This window comes from Garra rufa, chromosome 6 (genome assembly GCF_049309525.1).
Source record: "Garra rufa chromosome 6, GarRuf1.0, whole genome shotgun sequence".
Taxonomy (NCBI): domain Eukaryota; kingdom Metazoa; phylum Chordata; class Actinopteri; order Cypriniformes; family Cyprinidae; genus Garra; species Garra rufa.
Genome location: NC_133366.1, coordinates 27,043,216 through 27,061,241, shown reverse-complemented (window position 1 = coordinate 27,061,241; position 18,026 = coordinate 27,043,216). Strand labels below are relative to the sequence as shown.

General features: G+C 35.6%; 1 protein-coding gene across 2 annotated transcripts in view; it reads right to left on the bottom strand.

Annotated features, from left to right (window-relative positions):
* Positions 1-18,026, bottom strand: part of LOC141337500 (insulin-like growth factor 2 mRNA-binding protein 2) — a 48,340-nt gene that overhangs the window by 11,813 nt on the left and 18,501 nt on the right. Inside the window, exons 3-7 of one of the 2 annotated variants that reach the window (XM_073843340.1) lie at positions 6,388-6,693; positions 2,594-2,728; positions 2,299-2,421; positions 1,995-2,130; positions 19-147 (exon numbers count right to left, since the gene is read on the bottom strand). In XM_073843340.1, coding sequence (XP_073699441.1) covers positions 19-147; positions 1,995-2,130; positions 2,299-2,421; positions 2,594-2,728; positions 6,388-6,569 — 705 coding nt within the window. In that variant the 5' untranslated portion in view covers positions 6,570-6,693. The remainder of the gene's footprint in view (positions 1-18; positions 148-1,994; positions 2,131-2,298; positions 2,422-2,593; positions 2,729-6,387; positions 6,694-18,026) is intronic. The other variant, XM_073843341.1, reaches the window with a different exon arrangement.

The following is an 18,026-nucleotide window of genomic DNA, read 5'->3' as shown; positions in this document are numbered from 1 at the left end:
GCACATCCTGATTCTCACCAGCAGAGGGCTGTAGTTGGTTGGGGACAGAGATCCATGCAGACCAGAGGCTGGAGGGAGAACAGACAAGCCAGAGGAGAAGATCCCCAACGCGCTCATGTTTAGACCTGGCATCATGTTAGTCTGCTGCTGAAACCAGATATAAAGAGAGATGTGAATCTCAGAGTACAAGTGAGACTTTATGCAAAGTGTGGAAAGAATCAATCTTGTTCAATTTGCGAGTCAAACAGTTGAATCAGCAAAGTATATTAAATGAGTTGATGCCAATTCACATCCACACTCTGCCTGATAATCACTGCCGATCCAGGCAAAATAAGTTCTGCTTTACTAAGATTAAAGAAACAGGATTAAAGCCACTGTTAAACCCAAACACTGTGTAAGAAGAGTTAAAGGATATGTTTGGGGTTTATCAGTCCCTATGACATTGTTCTCTGCAATACTTCATTCTGAACAATTGTGAGTATCAATTTATCCACTCAGTAGATATATATAATTTATTTACCGCTATATGTATTTCATTGCTGTCCATGATAACATGCCACTTTCATATCTCAAGTTGAACAGCTTAACTGGCCTTGAAGTACAATTAATTTTATCATAATAAACCTAATTGCAAAGAATGACCTATTTTTTCCTGATTTAAACCATAAAAATTAGTTCAGTTGTAAATTAATTCAAGTATTTAGGTTAGTGTATTTAAAACTTTCGACTTTAATAAAATCTGTTAACTTACATGTTGCTATATTCAGGTTACCATTTTTTTTTCAATGTAAGCTCTACAAGACAGCTCAAGATAGCTCTACAAGAAAGATACAATAATCAGTAATGCAATAATTAATAATAATAATCAATAATTCAGTAAATTTATCCACCTTTTTTTCATGTAAGAGTGGGCGCTAGCCATTTGTTAATTTTATGGGTTTGGCTTCCGGGCTCATCCACATCCAGCTATTTTTAGCTGTACAAAACAGTTTGCTTTGCTGCCTGATATTGCAAATGAATGTGTCTTTACCATATTATTTTAATATTTTATCTTAATTATGAACACACTGGTTTGTAGTGCAAACAGTTTTACCGTTTACTGCATGTCGTTATTTCCCTAATAAGCGGCTAATAAACCGAAAGTCTCATCCATAGGCTTTTCCACGTTGAAGAATAAGGTGCATAACTTTATCAATATTTCATGTCCCTGAATTGATTTATTTATTAAGTCCTGTAACAAACTCTTGTTTCTATAGTTCAAGTGTTTTGAAATTCTTTTCCGGTACATTACTAAAAAACACTTGTTTAAAGCATCATAAAAATAATTTGAAATGGTGCAGTATATTTGTGCATCTTGGTAGATCTGCATTCTTAAAACTGGATCCTGTTTTAAAGTTATTTTATGTGTTTTTAGAAATACAGAAAAGAAAGAAGACTCTTTGGGTGGTTGCTCAACTGCATTCAATCGCTAAAAGTTTGAGAAAAAAGGTTGTTTTCTACAACCAATTAAGTTTTATAATTACACATTTTTAAAATAAAGTACCCAATCCTTCTAAAAATACAGGTTTAAAGTTCTGTAAACATGGGCTTTTACTTTTGACAGCAATTCAAAATATTTTCATTGAGGGCAAACTTCCACATAACTGCACAGAGGTCAGTTCAGGTCAGAATCGAAGGAATCGAAACATGCAAACAGTACACATAATTCATTATTTTCTACATTTTATCTTTAAATAGGACTGTCAACAGATTAATTAATGGTGATGCTAATTTTGAATTTTGGTCTTTCATAAGTGATATTTCAACTTAGAATATTGTTGTAGGATTAGTGTTTAGAGAAAGAACAAAAAATTGGCCTCATGTCACTTATTATACAATACTTTTACAATACTTTTCAGAACCCCTGTTGTTTTAAAGCGACTTTACATAGATGTAATCTATAAATAAACTCCCATCCATCCACCAATAAACCTCAAAAGCTATGATTTACTCACATTAAGTGAAGCCACATCATTCTCATGGGCTTCTCTAAGTTTCTTCATGATCTCCGCTTCTGCATTACAGCACTCCTCCACCCCTCCCCTCACCGTGATGGTACGTTCTTGGTTATATATAGTCAGGTCTTGTAATCTGAAAGAAGATGAAGAAAATAAGCATTGCCACTTGAGGTGAACATTCAATACATACGGTACACAACTAAATCTCAATCTTATCACTGTATCTCATACTATAAGACATTGTTTAACCACAATCTTTAACTGAGGTCACAAGTTTAAGATCTGTATAGAGCACACTTACGAAGAAATTGTGATCTTGGTCCCAGTATCTTGCTCTATCTTCTTCAGGTTCCTGCCCTCCTTCCCTATAAGTCTCCCAACAAGGCTATTGTGGGCTAAGATCTTCAGAGGAACCTCCTCAACACTGTTTCATTAAAAGAGCACGCAATAATTTTTTAATTAGTTTTAAATAAAACTAAAAACAACATGAGGTTATTTGGTTACTTACATTTAAATTATTTGTCTAAAAAAATCAATTCCAAAGCTAATGAAGCATGTAAAATTTAATGTGCCCTACAGCCAGAAGAGATACTGACATCTTGGTGTCGCTGGCCTCTTTTTCCATTATTTCCAGGATCATCCTGCAGGCTTGTGAACAGCCCTCTTTAGATGAGTGGATAGTGATGGCCTTCTCAGTTGCTCCTGCATTCTCCTTACGATGGATATCTACCCTGAGACAGAGAGTGATAGATTACCTTTATCACATTTTTGAACCTCACTGTCACTAATGTTAATAAAAATATGATACCGAGAATAGTTTATGATCTCAGAAAGAAGAATGACTGTGCAATGTTAGTAATTAGAGGCACTCGATATATTGTTAGACAGTATATTATTTTGTTTTATTAACTAAAACTAAGACCGTTTTTGTTATTTAAAAAAAAAAACGTAAACTGAAATAAAAGAAACTGAGAAATAAAAATCAATATAAACATATTAAAAATGAGACAAAAACAACAAAATTTCAAAAGCTTACTTTAAAAATAAACTGATTCAAATTATTAAAAATATAATAGGTATAAAAAACACTACAAAAAGTATAAAATAACACAATATTTTTTGCCAGTGACTGGAAAAAAATGACTTATAATACCCATAGTGGAATTGTGCACACACAACTTGTAACTTTGACCCACAAAGTGTTTACCATGTAATATTAAGCGTGTCAAGCAGCATTTACAAATTCAATTTCAAGTTTAAAGTAGTCAAACAAGAAAAACACATCAAGACTCTACAGGTTTATTCCATTCATTTGTGCTACAGTTGTTTTTGAACACATAAACAAGAATAAAGAATTTGTGTCAAAGGGTTTTCATGTACAAATATTACAATATTGTATTTCCTGAATGCACTGTATCAGAGTAACACTTGACATGTATGGATTTTTTATGTCGATGCTGATATCACTGTTAAGTTCAAATTCATTTAGAAATAAAAATTCTTGACACACATACATACAGTGCATTCAGAAAGTATTCAGACCCCACTACAATTGTTTATATATTTTTTTTCATTAATCTACAATCTGTACCTCATAATGACAAAGTGAAAACAGAATTTTAGAAATGTCTGTAAATTTATTAAAAAGAAAAAACTGAAATATCACATTTACATAAGTATTCAGACCCTTTGCAACAACATTTGAACATATCTCAGGCACCTCTTGTCACGTATATGGACTGGTTGCCTTGTGTTTGCCCTGTCTTTGTGTTTCTGTTTGGTTCCTGTTTCCTTATTTGGTCATGTTCCTTTCCTTGTTTAGTTAATTGATTATTCCCTGCACCCGAGTTTATTTATCCTGTGCATTTAAGTTCCTGCTTGTCCCTACCATTTCGTCTGGTCTTAAATGTCTCAATGTTGTGTTGGATGTATGTTCCCCTGCTTACCCCTTTCCCTGTTTGAATTACCCTTTGTGAGTAGTAAGTAGGCCTACCAACGCTTTGTATGATCGAGAATCTCGAAAGTGAAAATGAAAGTAAAATGCAAGAGTGCATTCAAAAGCGTAATATGCCCCGCATATTAATAAAGGCTCCCTGATGCCCGCAATTTAAATACAGTGTAATTTCCCAACAATATAACTGCGAGAAAAAAACTATGAAATATAGTTTTTCCTCCCATCTAGTATTTAGAGGGTTCGTAGTACATTTTGCAGTACATGGTAATTTCCTTTCTGATTTATCAGAAAGTTAAAGGGATAGTTCACCCAAAAATGAAAATTTGATGTTTATCTGCTTACTCCCAGGGCATCCAAGATGTAGGTGACTTTGTTTCTTCAGTAGAACACAAACAAAGATTTTAAACTTAAACCGCTGCAGCCTGTTAGTCATATAATGGCAGTGGATGGGCACCAAACCATTGAAAGTAAAAAAAAAAACATGCACAGACAAATCCAAAGTACACCCTGCGGCTCGTGACAATACATTGATGTCCTAAGGCACAAAATGATCATTTTTTGCAAGAATTTGAACAGTATTTATATAATTTTTTTACCTTTGATACACAGCAATGTGCAACTGTCCCGAGCGCGTGCTCAGCATCCGGCACTTGTATGCCGGAAGGGGAAATCGGTGAAAAGTCAATAGAGCCGGATGAGTTCGCACAAGCAAACGTAATCTTTGTTTTAAACAATCAGGATAAGCACAAGTAATTACCATTTTGAATAGCCGCCATACCCACAATCTCTGTGCACTGTGTAAACAACTGTGTAAAAAGTGTCGTATACACTCGACAGATTGCTTCCGGCGTTTGCGTATACTACGCCAGAGCACGTACACAGGTAACACGTCGGATGCTGAGCTCGCACTCAGGACAGCTGGACATGGCAGTGTATCATAGGTAAAAAATTATATAAATAATGTTCAGTTTCTCACAAAAATTATCGTTTCGTGTCTTAGGACATCAATGTATCGTCACGAGTGCAGGGTGTAATTTGGATTTGTCTGTGCATGTTTTTTTTTTACTTTCAAAGGTTTGGTGCCCATCCACTACCATTATATGACTAACAGGCTGCAACGGTTTGATTTAAAAATCTTCGTTTGTGTTCTACTAAAGAAACACATACATTTTTCATTTTTGGGTGAACTATCTCTTTAATATAAAGGAAACACTGATTTCTGCAGAGCACCATCCCAAAAGTAAAGTGTGCTGGTAGCAGCCTCATGCTGTGGGGCTGTTTTTCAGTGGCAGGGACTGAGGGACTCGTCAGAGTAGAAGGAAAGCTCAATGCACCAAAATATTGAAATGAAAAATGAAAAACCTTAATGAAAACCCAGTCCAGAGCATTCAGAACCTCAGACTGGGCAGAAGGTTCACCTTCCAACATGGCAATGATCCTAAGCACACAGCCAAGGCAGTATAGAGTGGACAACTCTGTGAATGTCCTAGAGTGGCCCAGCCAGAGCCCTGACTTGATCCCTATTGAACATCTCTGGAGAGACCTGAAAATAACTGCCCACCAATGGTCCCCATCAAACCTGACCGAGCCTGAGAGGATTTGCAAAGAAGAATGGCAGAAAATCCCACAATCCAGGTGTGCAGAGCTTGCTGCGTCATACCCAAAAAGACTTAAGGCTGTAATTGCTGTAGTGTAGTTTAAATACATAAATACATACATACAAAATTGTTTTGATTCTGTATTCTTTGAATAACCTGCTTTGTTGGTGCACACTTTCTCAAAAAATAAGGAAACAATACAATTACATATAGTACACAGTGAATATGTTATAAATATGACAAACTGGCAAACCGGACATGGTACACCTTAGTTTGATCAAGGATTTAAAGTTGTTTACCCAAAAGACTTAAGTATTATATTGCTTGCTCTTTAATTATTAAACTGGGATCAGCATAAAAGTCCAGCTTCCTACTCCTTCTGGCGAAACAGAAAAACCAAAAACCTCGGCCAAATGCCAAGTGAGTAATTTTTAATTAGCTAGCTACTTCACATTGAAAAATGGCAACATCTATATTAACATAATCTAGATAACATAGTAACATCTGGGTTTATTCAAATAAAAAATAGCATTTTACAACCTATATACATTTATTTATAAAAGCAAAATTAAGTTTTATAGGTTAATGAGGTAGAAATATCAATTGCTATTTACCTGCGCAGAAAAACAGGTTTTCAGTACAGACGAAAAGATTAAAATACAAAGAGTAAAATTATAAACTTTTTTTTCAGCCACGGCAAGGTGTTGAATCAGTGCATACCCTTTTGGTGATATTAAACTATGAGAGCTAGCTATAACATCTGGAGTTAAATTAAATTAAACTCAATACTTATTAGTCAAATACTGGTTAAAATATTTATATTATCAAGACTTCTTACTTGGACTGTGTCTGCTTTGTGATGTTCTTTATGGTGAGTCCCTCTTTCCCAATGATGGCTCCTACAAACTGAGTGGGCACTAGGATTCGTAGAGGCAGATCTTGCTGACGATGTCTGGGCCCTTGGTGGCCTCCCATGGCCCCAGACTGACCATACTCCTGCTCCCGACTTCCTGTCCCCATTTTAGATGCCCCTCGCGGGACCTGGGGTTTTACACCCCCGTCCCTTGCTGCCTCCTCGTCCAGTATGTACGACACACTGAAGGAGTGATTCTCAAAACTGTGGTCTGTCAACTTCTCAACAGCCCTGGAGAAGAATACGAGAAAAAGAGATCAGTCAATGATTTGATCAGTCACTAGATCATGATTTACTTTACACAGATCCCAAACAACACCCGCAATGAGAAATTAAAAATTGGTAACACTGGCTGTAAGACTTCTGTTACCGTCATTAATGGGCTACATTACATGTTTTTCTCTCACATTTTGCATAACCTGTTACTGTGATTGTCACCTTACTACTAGGGTTGGGCAACTGACATTCAATCATGAGGAATTTGACTTGAATTGGCCACACCCAATGGGCTAACTTGGAATTTGAATTGAAATGACAGGAAGAAGTATTGCAATTCAAATACTGTGAACAGTCAATCAGTTAAAGGGCAGAGGAAATTCATTAGTGCAACACAACTTTTACAACAAAACATTTAACTGCACAACTTATTTGGACTATTTATGCTTATTTATCTCTTGATAAAAATACATTGTTTGATTAGATATATTTCTCTAAATAGTTCAAAATTGTCAAATTAACAGTAAAGCTCCATAAAACGTATATCATATTGTGATATAAAAATATTCATTACCAAAAACTGTATCTACTAAAGTAAATTAGAGTCTTCTTATATTATATGATCCTTCAACATGATGCATAAAATGAATTTTAACTTGTAAAATATAAACAAATTTATTTTATGCAAAAATAATGAAATGCATTATCATTCAAAGTTTTGGGGACAGTGCGATTTTTAATGTTTGAAAGAAGTCTTATCTGTATTTGATTGGTCAAAAATACAGTAAAAACAGCAAAATATTTGTAAAATTGTAAAATATTTCTGCAATTTAAATAACTGTTTTCTTTGTGAATATATTTTAAAATGTAATTTGTTTCTATGAGCCAAAATTGATCCTTCAGAAATCATTCTAATATGCTGATTTGCCGCTCAAGAAACATTTCTTGTTATTGTCAATTTTGAAAACATTTGCACATTTTTTTTGTTGAAACCGTGATAAAGCAAATCAGATTCTTAAAAAAAACAGGAACTTCTAAAGAGCAGCATTGAAATAGTAAAGATATTTATAATGTTATAAAAGATGTGTAATCTGTGATAAGTTTCATGAATCCTTGCTGAATAAATGTATTCATTTATTTAAAATAAAAATAAAATCTGACTCATCCCAAACTTGAGAATGGTAGTGCATATATAATTTATAATGAAAAATAAAAGCTAATAAAATTAGATTGAATTTCTTTAAAATTCATCTTATTTAAATGGTTTTATTTAAATCAGGAAAGAGCTACAACTGAATTAACATCTCAGTTCAATTCTGAATAGTGCACAGCCCTGCTCACTACAAACGCTGGTACAATTACTGAGCGCCGGTCTGTCGCCCTATGACAGGAAATAGTAAATCAGACAACTCGCAAGGCACACATACCCACCCATTGGGACAGACCTCCCTCAGATCAAAGCTCCAACATAAGATCTCTGGAAACCAGAAATCATCCAAACCCCTAAACACTTCTTCCACCATACACATACATATTAAGATACATAAAACACAGTCAAAACCACCTTTTACAACTGCAGCCTAAACTGTGATGACAGCTTGATTGATCCATTGTGACTATTCCTGCCATATAAATACAAACAGATCCGTTAACCTATTATCTGCATTATCCCGTTGGGAGAAAATCCCCATGTTCACTGATGTGGAACCACTTTAGAGATCTAAATTAGTTAACGGGAACATTTGATGATACAGGATGGGAGATCTGTGGTTTAAAGGGCTGTTTGAAAGTGTGTGTTTGTGTGTTAGCCATATGAGAGAAGTTTGGGGTTAAACACCAGCTGGCAAGACTTGGCGACTGGTCCACACACACACACACACACACACACACACACACACACACACACACACACACACACACACACACACACACACACACACACACACACACACACACACACACACACAGAGGACTTTTATCAGCTGCTAGGAACACAGTTACTATTGTTTGAGGCCAAGTATTCAGTCAGGCATGAGTTCCGGAGCAAATATTCTCAGCATCTCTCAGCTGATGTCCTTTCATTCACAATTGTAATGCTACAAATGCAACATCAGCTATGTGAAGTGTTTTCCACAGTGCTGGATGAGGTAGGACTGCTTTGTCAGAACTTCATTTTTTTTATCCACAAACAACCACTTCATATACAGGACCTTAAAACCAAGACCACCAGTAGCTTGGCATGCTACCTGCTTCATAGATGGAAAAATAGCTTTGTTGTGACTAAACTACCTGGGTTAAAGGGATAGTTCACCCAAAAATGAAAATTCTGACATTAACAAACACAAATTAAATTTTTTTGATGAAATTGAAGAGCTTCTGAGCCTACACAGATAGCAATGGTACTACCACGTTCAAAGCCCAGAAATGTAGTAAAGACAACGATAAAATAGTCCATGTGACATGAGTGGTACAACTGTAATTTTATAAAGGTATGAGAATACTTTGCGCAAAGAAAACAAAAATAACCACTATTAAAAAAATTTCTTCTCTTCCATTTCAATCTTCAAAGCATGCGTTGTATACGCTCATGAACATGCATTGAAGAAATTGTTGAATAAAGTGTTTTCTTTGCGCACAAAAGCATTCTTGTAGCTTCAGAAAATTACGGTTGAACCACTGATGTACTATTTGATGGACTATTTTAATGATGTCCTTACCACCTTTCTGGACCTTAAATGTGGTAGTTAGGTGGCTGTCTATGCAAGGTCAGAAAGCTCTCGGATTTTAGTTCGGAATGACATTAGGATAATTAATAACAACATTTTCATTTTTAGGTAAACTATACCTTTAATAAAAGTTGACTGAATTGACAAGTGGTAAACCGATATGTCACCAATACACTGCTGATTTAAATTTCTGGTAAGGATTCGCTGAATGTTCGGCAACCGAAATTATTCTTTGCAAATAAGCGAAAAGGCTGAATAAATTAGCGAACAATGACGTATGAATCAAATGAAGGAACGCACTAATAAAGCAAACATCTCGGCAGTGTGGAAGCATTTAAAACTGAAAAAATCATTACAAGCACTGACAGCGAGAGACTGTTTAGAACTGCATCACATGCCTTCGATGAGAACAGAAAGGGATGGTTGTTGCTGGTTACTGTATGATGACTGAAATCGCAAAAATGGCCTTAAACCATTATTTAATAAACTACACAACGTTATGTTGTCTTATACATGCACAAATTGTATGTATTCTGACAGCTCTGCACAAACTTGTCAGCCAGGGTTCAAAGTCTAAAGCGTGAGGAAAATCTGCGCTGAAACAGTGTAATGAGAATCATTCATAAATCTGCTGCTGTCAGCAAAAAGTAGTACTGAGGTCTTCTTGTTGGTTTCCGCCAAAATAAAAGTCAGCATTCATAAATGATAGCATTGTAATTTTACTGTTGTTCTGTAAAAAAAAAAAAAGTAAGACAAAAATAATGATAACAATTATTACAACAGCTCTATTAATGCATTTATTATATTATTATCCTTTTTATTTATTTATACTTTAAAAAACACATGCTTGATTCAAGAAGGGGGTGTTAAAAATGGCCAAAGAATATTATTTTACTAACTTATTCATTTTAATTTTAATTGTGCTTTGTTGGTAGGCTATAATGTCTACTAGAATGTTTCAAATATTCAGAGTTAAGTAAATATTTTTTTATGTTTTTTTTTTTATTTGAAAAGCAAGAGAAAACTATAAAAAGCACATTTTGGCGATTTAATTTATGCAATAGTGAAAAAAAATTGGCAAAATACATGGGGGAAAAACATGAAAAAAACGTGTGCGGTAATCGGCTTTCGGCCCATTGTTTATTTTTGTTCGGCTTTGGCCAAGAATTTTCATTTCGGTGCATTCCTATTTTATATATGTCAGTACGTGAGTTTTGTGCATCTAATACGTACTTCATAAATGAAAGCATAGCTAAAGTAGAAGACTGAAAAAATGGCAAAAATGTGCCCAGATCTCAGATTTAAAAATAGAGAGTGCATTTTTAATACTCGCGTGACAAGCACATATATGAATGACGTCAGTAGGCTTTAATCGATTACTGTCTATTACTGTACGGTCCACGTCTGCATTGTGATGCATCGATGCAACGATTAATTTCAACACCCCTAAAAGCTAGTAGAATTTACCCTGTATCTTTAATCTGAAAATTCCAAAGTAAAGCTTACATCTTTCCAAAAGTAATTGTGTTTGATTATTATATTGACTGGTTACTGAAAATAGCATTGGGTGGAGTTCTCTTGCTGTAGTTACTAAGAAGCATTGAATGAGTAAATAACCGTTTACACAGGAAGCGTTTATGGATTGCAACAGAACAGAACAGAACAGAATGCGTGTATTTCAAAATACTTTTTTAATGTTGAACTATGCCTAATTTAACTTAATGCCATCTGAATGCTTAGTGCAATGCACCAATAGACCACCACACAGAACACAATGCCAACAAGCAACATTTGGGTATTAGGTGAGATTCACTTCAATCAAAAAGAGATGGGCCAATAAAGCTACATATTCACACAGATTTGTACGAAGCAGGTTTGTGCGCGCCAGTCAGCTGAACTTGAAGCGGGTCAGAGGAATAAACAAAACTCACTATCAATCACCAGTGACTGTGACAGGGTGACGTACCATGCTGCACTTGCAGGCCAAATGACATCACCAGCCATAAGAAGATCACTAGACTACATCACCTTCTTTAATGGGGCCAGATGAGTGTCGGTTACTGTTTTGATATCACCTTCAACTCAACTTTTATAGGACACAGCAGAGTTTAAACTGTAAATAGTAGTAAACATGTAGCTTTAAAAGATAGCCCTTCTAGAGCTAACTCTTAAGAAAAAAGTTAATATACACTACCATTCAACAGTTTAAGGTCAGTACAACTTTTATTCAGCATGGATGCATTAAAGTGATCCAAGGTGACACAAAAGCATTTATGTTACAATATAAATTAAGCTTTTACAAAGATATGAAAAATCAGCATATTAGAATGATTTCTGAAAGATAATGTGGCACAGAAGAGTTGAATAATGGCTGGTGAAAATTCAGCTTTGATTCACAGGAATAAAAGACATTTTACAATATGTTCACATAGAAAACGTATTTTAAATTGTAATAATATTTCACAATATTACCATTTTTTGCTGTATTTTTAATCAATGACAATGAAATTCAGCTTTGGTAAGCATTTGAGACTTTAAAACACTTTACAAAACTGAACTATCATATGAATAATTTCAGTGAACGATTTAATTGTTCTGTAAAGGCTGCTTATATTTTGTACAGGGTTAAAATGAAATTAATAATATTAAAATGACAATAATATTATTAATACGTTTACAAAATTCATAACACTGTTTTCAACAGGAATGTTGTTCAGCCATTCAACAGGAATGGTGTATTATATACTGTATAATTACTGTCAGAGATGTGTGAGATATTAAAGATCAAGTCATTTACCTCACTGTGTCCACACGTTTGCTGAGACAGATCAAACATTAACTGTGCTACCTGAACATGTTAGCACTGCCAGAGATCACCTTCGCACAACATCCTGCTTTTCCAGTTCTGCAGACATGCCGAGACTCCTGTCAAGTTCCACTATTTTACTTACACACCAGCGACACACCTCCTTACAAAGAAAGGGAGCAGATACGCTCATAGTGCGATGCAACAATGTGACTATCCTGACAGGGTGCAAAAGACACCAATGCGCCATGACAGTTGCTCCACCAGCCATGTTGTTTTAGTCATGTAATAGAGGTTTCAGGACCAGACAGGTGCCAGGATTGCTCTCCACCCATGTGTTTAGAAAAGCCAGGAAAACTTGATCTATTGTAATGAGTCAAAGAGTAAACCTAGCCAGTTGCACAACCATTGTCAAATCACATCAGGACCGTAACCAAAAAAAATAGGCAACTATAGTAAAACTGTAATGACATTCACACAGAGCATGGTTGAAAGCCTACACATGACACACGTCACATATGACGTGGGATCTTCAAAACTAAACCAACGACATCAAGACAAAGGCTAAAGGAAACACCCTTTAGTTTTGGTGATTTGAGCCTCAGGCTCTAAATGAACAGCGGGGTGATGGGCGAACAGCCCTGAAGTCTTTTTACAAATCTGGAATAACCGGCACAAAATAATCAAAACAAAGAGTAGAACCTGCTAAACTCCTGCAGGCAGATGTAGGATATGTTTGAGGCCCCAGGGACCCTGAAGTGGCCGTGGCTCCCACCCGCCTAGAGACACTTCTAAGCTGAATTAACCCGATTTCCCACTTCGTCTCTTAATCACTTAAGCACATAAGCATCCTGAAAGTGTGCAAAGAATCAGAGCCAAGAAACAGAGCAAGTGCATTTTCCACTGGGACAAAAGACGTTGTATTGTGAGCTATAGCAAATGTATTGGAGAATGCCTAGTGCTTGGCTGTAGCACTAGGCATTCTCCAATACATTTGCTATAGCCAAGCACTAGGCATAGTTGCCCTCAGTGCTTTGGTGTGGAGAAAAATTATTTAGCCTCCTCAGCAACTAATGTAGCTCTCACCTTAATCAGATCTACAATATCTAGTCATCTATATTAGCAGTATGGCATCTGGAGATCTCTATCATCTCACAAACTGATCTAGTGAGTGTGGGATGCTCTGAAATGAACAGGGTCATTTCTGTCCCATCTCGGTCAGAGCTACTGCCAATGGGATCAAAGCTAAGACACTACTGACCCCTTAATACACTGAGTGATTCATGTGAACCTTCACCTCGGCTCATTAGATGGATCTATACTAGTTGAGTCTGAACTGAAATGTCACTTTGAACTATCCACTTGATAGTTTTGAGAATCAACATTAATTAACCTTTTAACATTAATTAATACTAAAAACCTAATGAGCCACACGTACTGTAAAAACATTTTATAGTCAGCATGAAATGTCTATTTCATGTAATCTATTTTCAAAAAGCATGATATTCAGAGTTTAAAATGAATACCCACCAAATGTAGGTGAAAGTTAACAGAGGCAGGTAATACATATCAACTTATTATTAGCCAAATGGGTGGGTTATGGTTTATAAATGATGTCCTTCATTAACAGTGATGTTGGACAAGTACTGGCTTCACACTACTGTGAATTTTTCATTATTTTTCAGTATTATCGAAAAATTATAATATAGATCACCCTTTCTCTTTCTTTTTGCATTATAAAACAACTAAATTCAACTAATTAATAGCATTTTTCTTTATTCCTGAAATGAACTTTTGCTTGTATAGTGATTACATGCATTGTTTTGGACAACCTGTTTGAACTTGACATGACACATGAGACAAGAGTACGAGAATTACACAAAAAATTGTGAGAAATCAGCTATTCATCGTATGAATCATCAGCCTGTCTGCTAATCTTTAAAGTGTTCCCCATAAAACAATCATTATGAAATTAGCAATGTTTAAAAATAACAATGACATAAATGCTATACTTAAAAATAATTTTAAATATAAGTGATTTTGATAATCTGATTCAATTCTGATTTAATTTTTGCTTTGGTTAATATTAGTTTGAACTAAAGGGATAGTTCACCCCCCCCCCCCCCCCCCAAAAAAAAAAAAAACTGTCATTATTCCTCACCCTCCTTTCGTTCCAAACCCATAAAACCCTTGTTCATCTTCAAAACACAAATTAAGATATTTTTGATTAAATCTGAGAGCTTTTTGACCCTGCATAGACAGCAATGCAACTATGTTCAAGACCCAGAAAGGTAGTAAGGACATCTTTGAAATACCTTAATTTTAAGCCTAATTTTATGAAGCTACAAAAATACTTTTTGTGCACAAAGAAAACAAAAATAATGGCAATTTCTTCTCTTCCGAACGTGAGTACTGACATGGAAGAGTTTGTTAAATAAATTGTTGAATGAAGCTCTTGAGCTTCATAAAATTATGGTTAAACCATTGATGCCACATGGACTATTTTAACAATGTCCATAATAAATTTCTGGGCCTTGAACAGTTGCGATGTAGTGTTTTTGTACTTTCAGTTGCATTTCTGACTATGCAGGGTCAGAAAGCTCTCGGATTAGGGCTGGACAATATATCGAACGATATTGTGAGGCGCGTTTAGTCAATGAAGCCGGTGCTTTGATTAGTAGTAAATCTCCATCACGTGCGTTCCGCTCAGGTTCCGCTGGAGCGGCAATTAATACACAGAGACGTAAATCGCATCTAGCACCGGCTTCATTGACTAAACGCGCCTCACAATATCGTTCGATATATTGTCCAGCCCTATCTCGGATTTCATCAAAAATATCTTAATTTGTGTTCCGAAGATTAACAAAGGTCTTACGGGTTTAAAAACGACATGAGGGTGAATAATTAATGACAGAATTTTCATTTTTGGGTGGCATTTAGTAGCCAAATTGCCTGGTGAGTGAAAAAGTTCATTTTAAAACCCTGATAATATTGATATTCTTATAAACGATTCATTGACGTATTTTTATGTTATTATTATTTTTTTTTTTTGGTACTTTTTTTTTACCAAAATATAATAATGTTGCATCTCAAAAAATTTTCTTTTCTTGATAATGCTGCATTAAGGTACCATACCTGCACTTCCCAAGTGAGATAAATGTCTTTATTAAACCAAATTTGATTTCATTTAATAAAATTCAAATTAATATTTAAACCCAATATGTGTGGTACAACACTGCACCACTAGTTCAGCAACAACTGTTGCTTTTAAACCAGCATTTACTGTCAACATGATTTTAATTCTAAAGCCCCTGGTGTTGTCTCTTGAATATAAAGAGACAAGAAATAGAATCACTGCCGCTCTTCACATTCCAGAGGTACACCTGGACATTACTTGCCACATTAACATTCAACATAAGCTGTTTTACCACAGCAGCATCCCGCTGCCCCCAGTGGCTAATCCATTAGCATTCTGCATAGCTCAGTCAATTATTTATGAGTTGAAATTCCTGTATTAGCATTCTGATGCCCTCTACAGCACAAATTAGTGTTTAAGAGTAAACAGCATTAATAAGCATACTTGACAAAGCGAGTACACGCAATGCATTAGCTATTTGTAAAATACAACACAGCAGGATTTTTTGGCTACCTGAGACTGAGAAATTGCAGGTATAGCAATTTAGTTAAACCTGGAAATTCTTAGATTATATCACACTGCAGACTACATTTCAAAATTATGACTTACTTTCTTTTCTTAAGATACTGTAAAGAAACAGTTTGGTTCAAAATATCTTTTGTGTTTCACAGAAGAAAGCCATTGATTTTTGGAATGTGTAAATGATGCAGAATTGTTTTGTTGAACTATCCCTTTAATGCTGGTTGGTCCACGCTGCCCCCACGCTGCCCGACCCAACCCCAAAAAAAATGTTGCAAAACACAACTGTCACTATGACACTGGCCCAACAAACACTAACAGGTTTATCACAATAATCCAACAACTGTTGCAATTTGATGTTTGTTAGAGCCAGTGTGAACCATATAGGGATGGTGGGGAAATGTCGTTTTAACTTAAAGATAAACACACCATGATCAGTAGTGATCATTTTCTAATCCAGTGGTTCTCAAACTTTTTTGCTCGCGCCCCCCTTTAAACCTTTAAAAAATCTGGCGCCCCCCTCCTGAAAATACCTATCCCACCTAAGGCTAACAAATGATTTTACTAAACATAATGAAAAATTTATGCTTAGTTAAAAAAAACAAAAAACGCTACAGGACAAAAACACATGCAACACTTGAAACATTAAAAAATAGCACAGGGAGAATAACTATTATTATAATTCTCTCTGTTATTTATTTATTTATTTATTTTATTTTTTTGTGGGTTTCATGCTGTCCTAAGGCAAAGCAGGGCTTGAAATTAACTTTTTTACTTGGTAGCACTGGTACTCCTAACTTCAAAAAGTTAGGAGCACCAAAAAAATATAGGAGCACCCAATTTATTTTTAGTAATGTGCCGATCTTGTTTCTTCATGGCTGACTCTGATTGCAGATGTTTTTCAAGCAAATGGGCTAATTCTGAGAGCCTTTTTTATATATTTATTTTACGCCTTAAACAAGGGACAGGAATGAATGAAAATATGAGTACACAAACAAGATGTTTATTTTCTCTGTTGTAAGTACAGCCGTTTAAATTACAGGCAGCCACTGCATTTTTAAAGGTCCCATATTGTACACATTTCTGGAGGTTTATTTTAGTTTAGATGTCCTTAAGAATATATATTTGCGGTATAAGTGCCAAAATCCATCTCAATATATTTTTACAGCTCCTTTTTTAAGAGCTCTGTCAAAAACAGGTCGATTTTGGCCCATCTAATTAATATTCATGAGCCTCTCTTCTGATTGGCCTGTTGTTTTCTGAGTGACGCAGAGCCAGGCCAATCACAGGTAACTATGGTCATGTATCGTTGTAGCCGAACCCAGAGCCATAGAGAGAGCCTAGCCTGCTGATACTCAACAAGATATTTCAGAATAATCATTAATGTTTTTTCTTTTTCAAACACAGAATGCAGTAAGCTACATAACTGTTGCTTTAGTAAAGCCCCTTTCACAATGCGCGCTGATTCTGGAAAATTACGGGAACGAGCGCTGTGTGAACAAAAGCCAGAACCATAAAGGCAGTGTTGTAGTGATGATGCACGTTACCCTGCGACTCTTCACGACAAAAAAATACGTGCAAAGTGGAATGAAGCAGCGATCAGACAGAGCCAGCTCCGCACAATCAGCGCTGAAGCACAGATTGTTCATCAGGTTACTTTCAGTTTAGTGAAACGTATGCGTCGCATTACATCTCACATCCAAACTTCACATGTCTTTAAGGGTTGTGTGTAAAGGACGCACAGATTCCAGAAAACAACTGTGAATGAACCAAATTAAACAATTCCGGAACAAATCATGGGACACATTATCAGTGCATTTACCGGAATCGCTGTGTGAAAGTTATCATGAAAAAAGCCAGGGAATTTCGATTTTGACAATATGGGACCTTTAAAGAATCTACAGTATAAATAACAAAAAATAAACGACACAGTTCTTTCTTAGTCGTGTAGGCAATAAATGCAGCGATAATCAAAGTAGGCTACTGTTTCAATATTCAAAGTGCAAATAGAGACCGAATTTTCCCATCATGATACAGAGCTATAGAAAACTACACAACTGATTATAGCCCAATACTAATAACAGCCTAGATATTTTATGTAGCCTAATTTGCGCGCATTGGGGAGTCGATCTCTAAGCGTGGGGTATTAAAATTGCTTTTG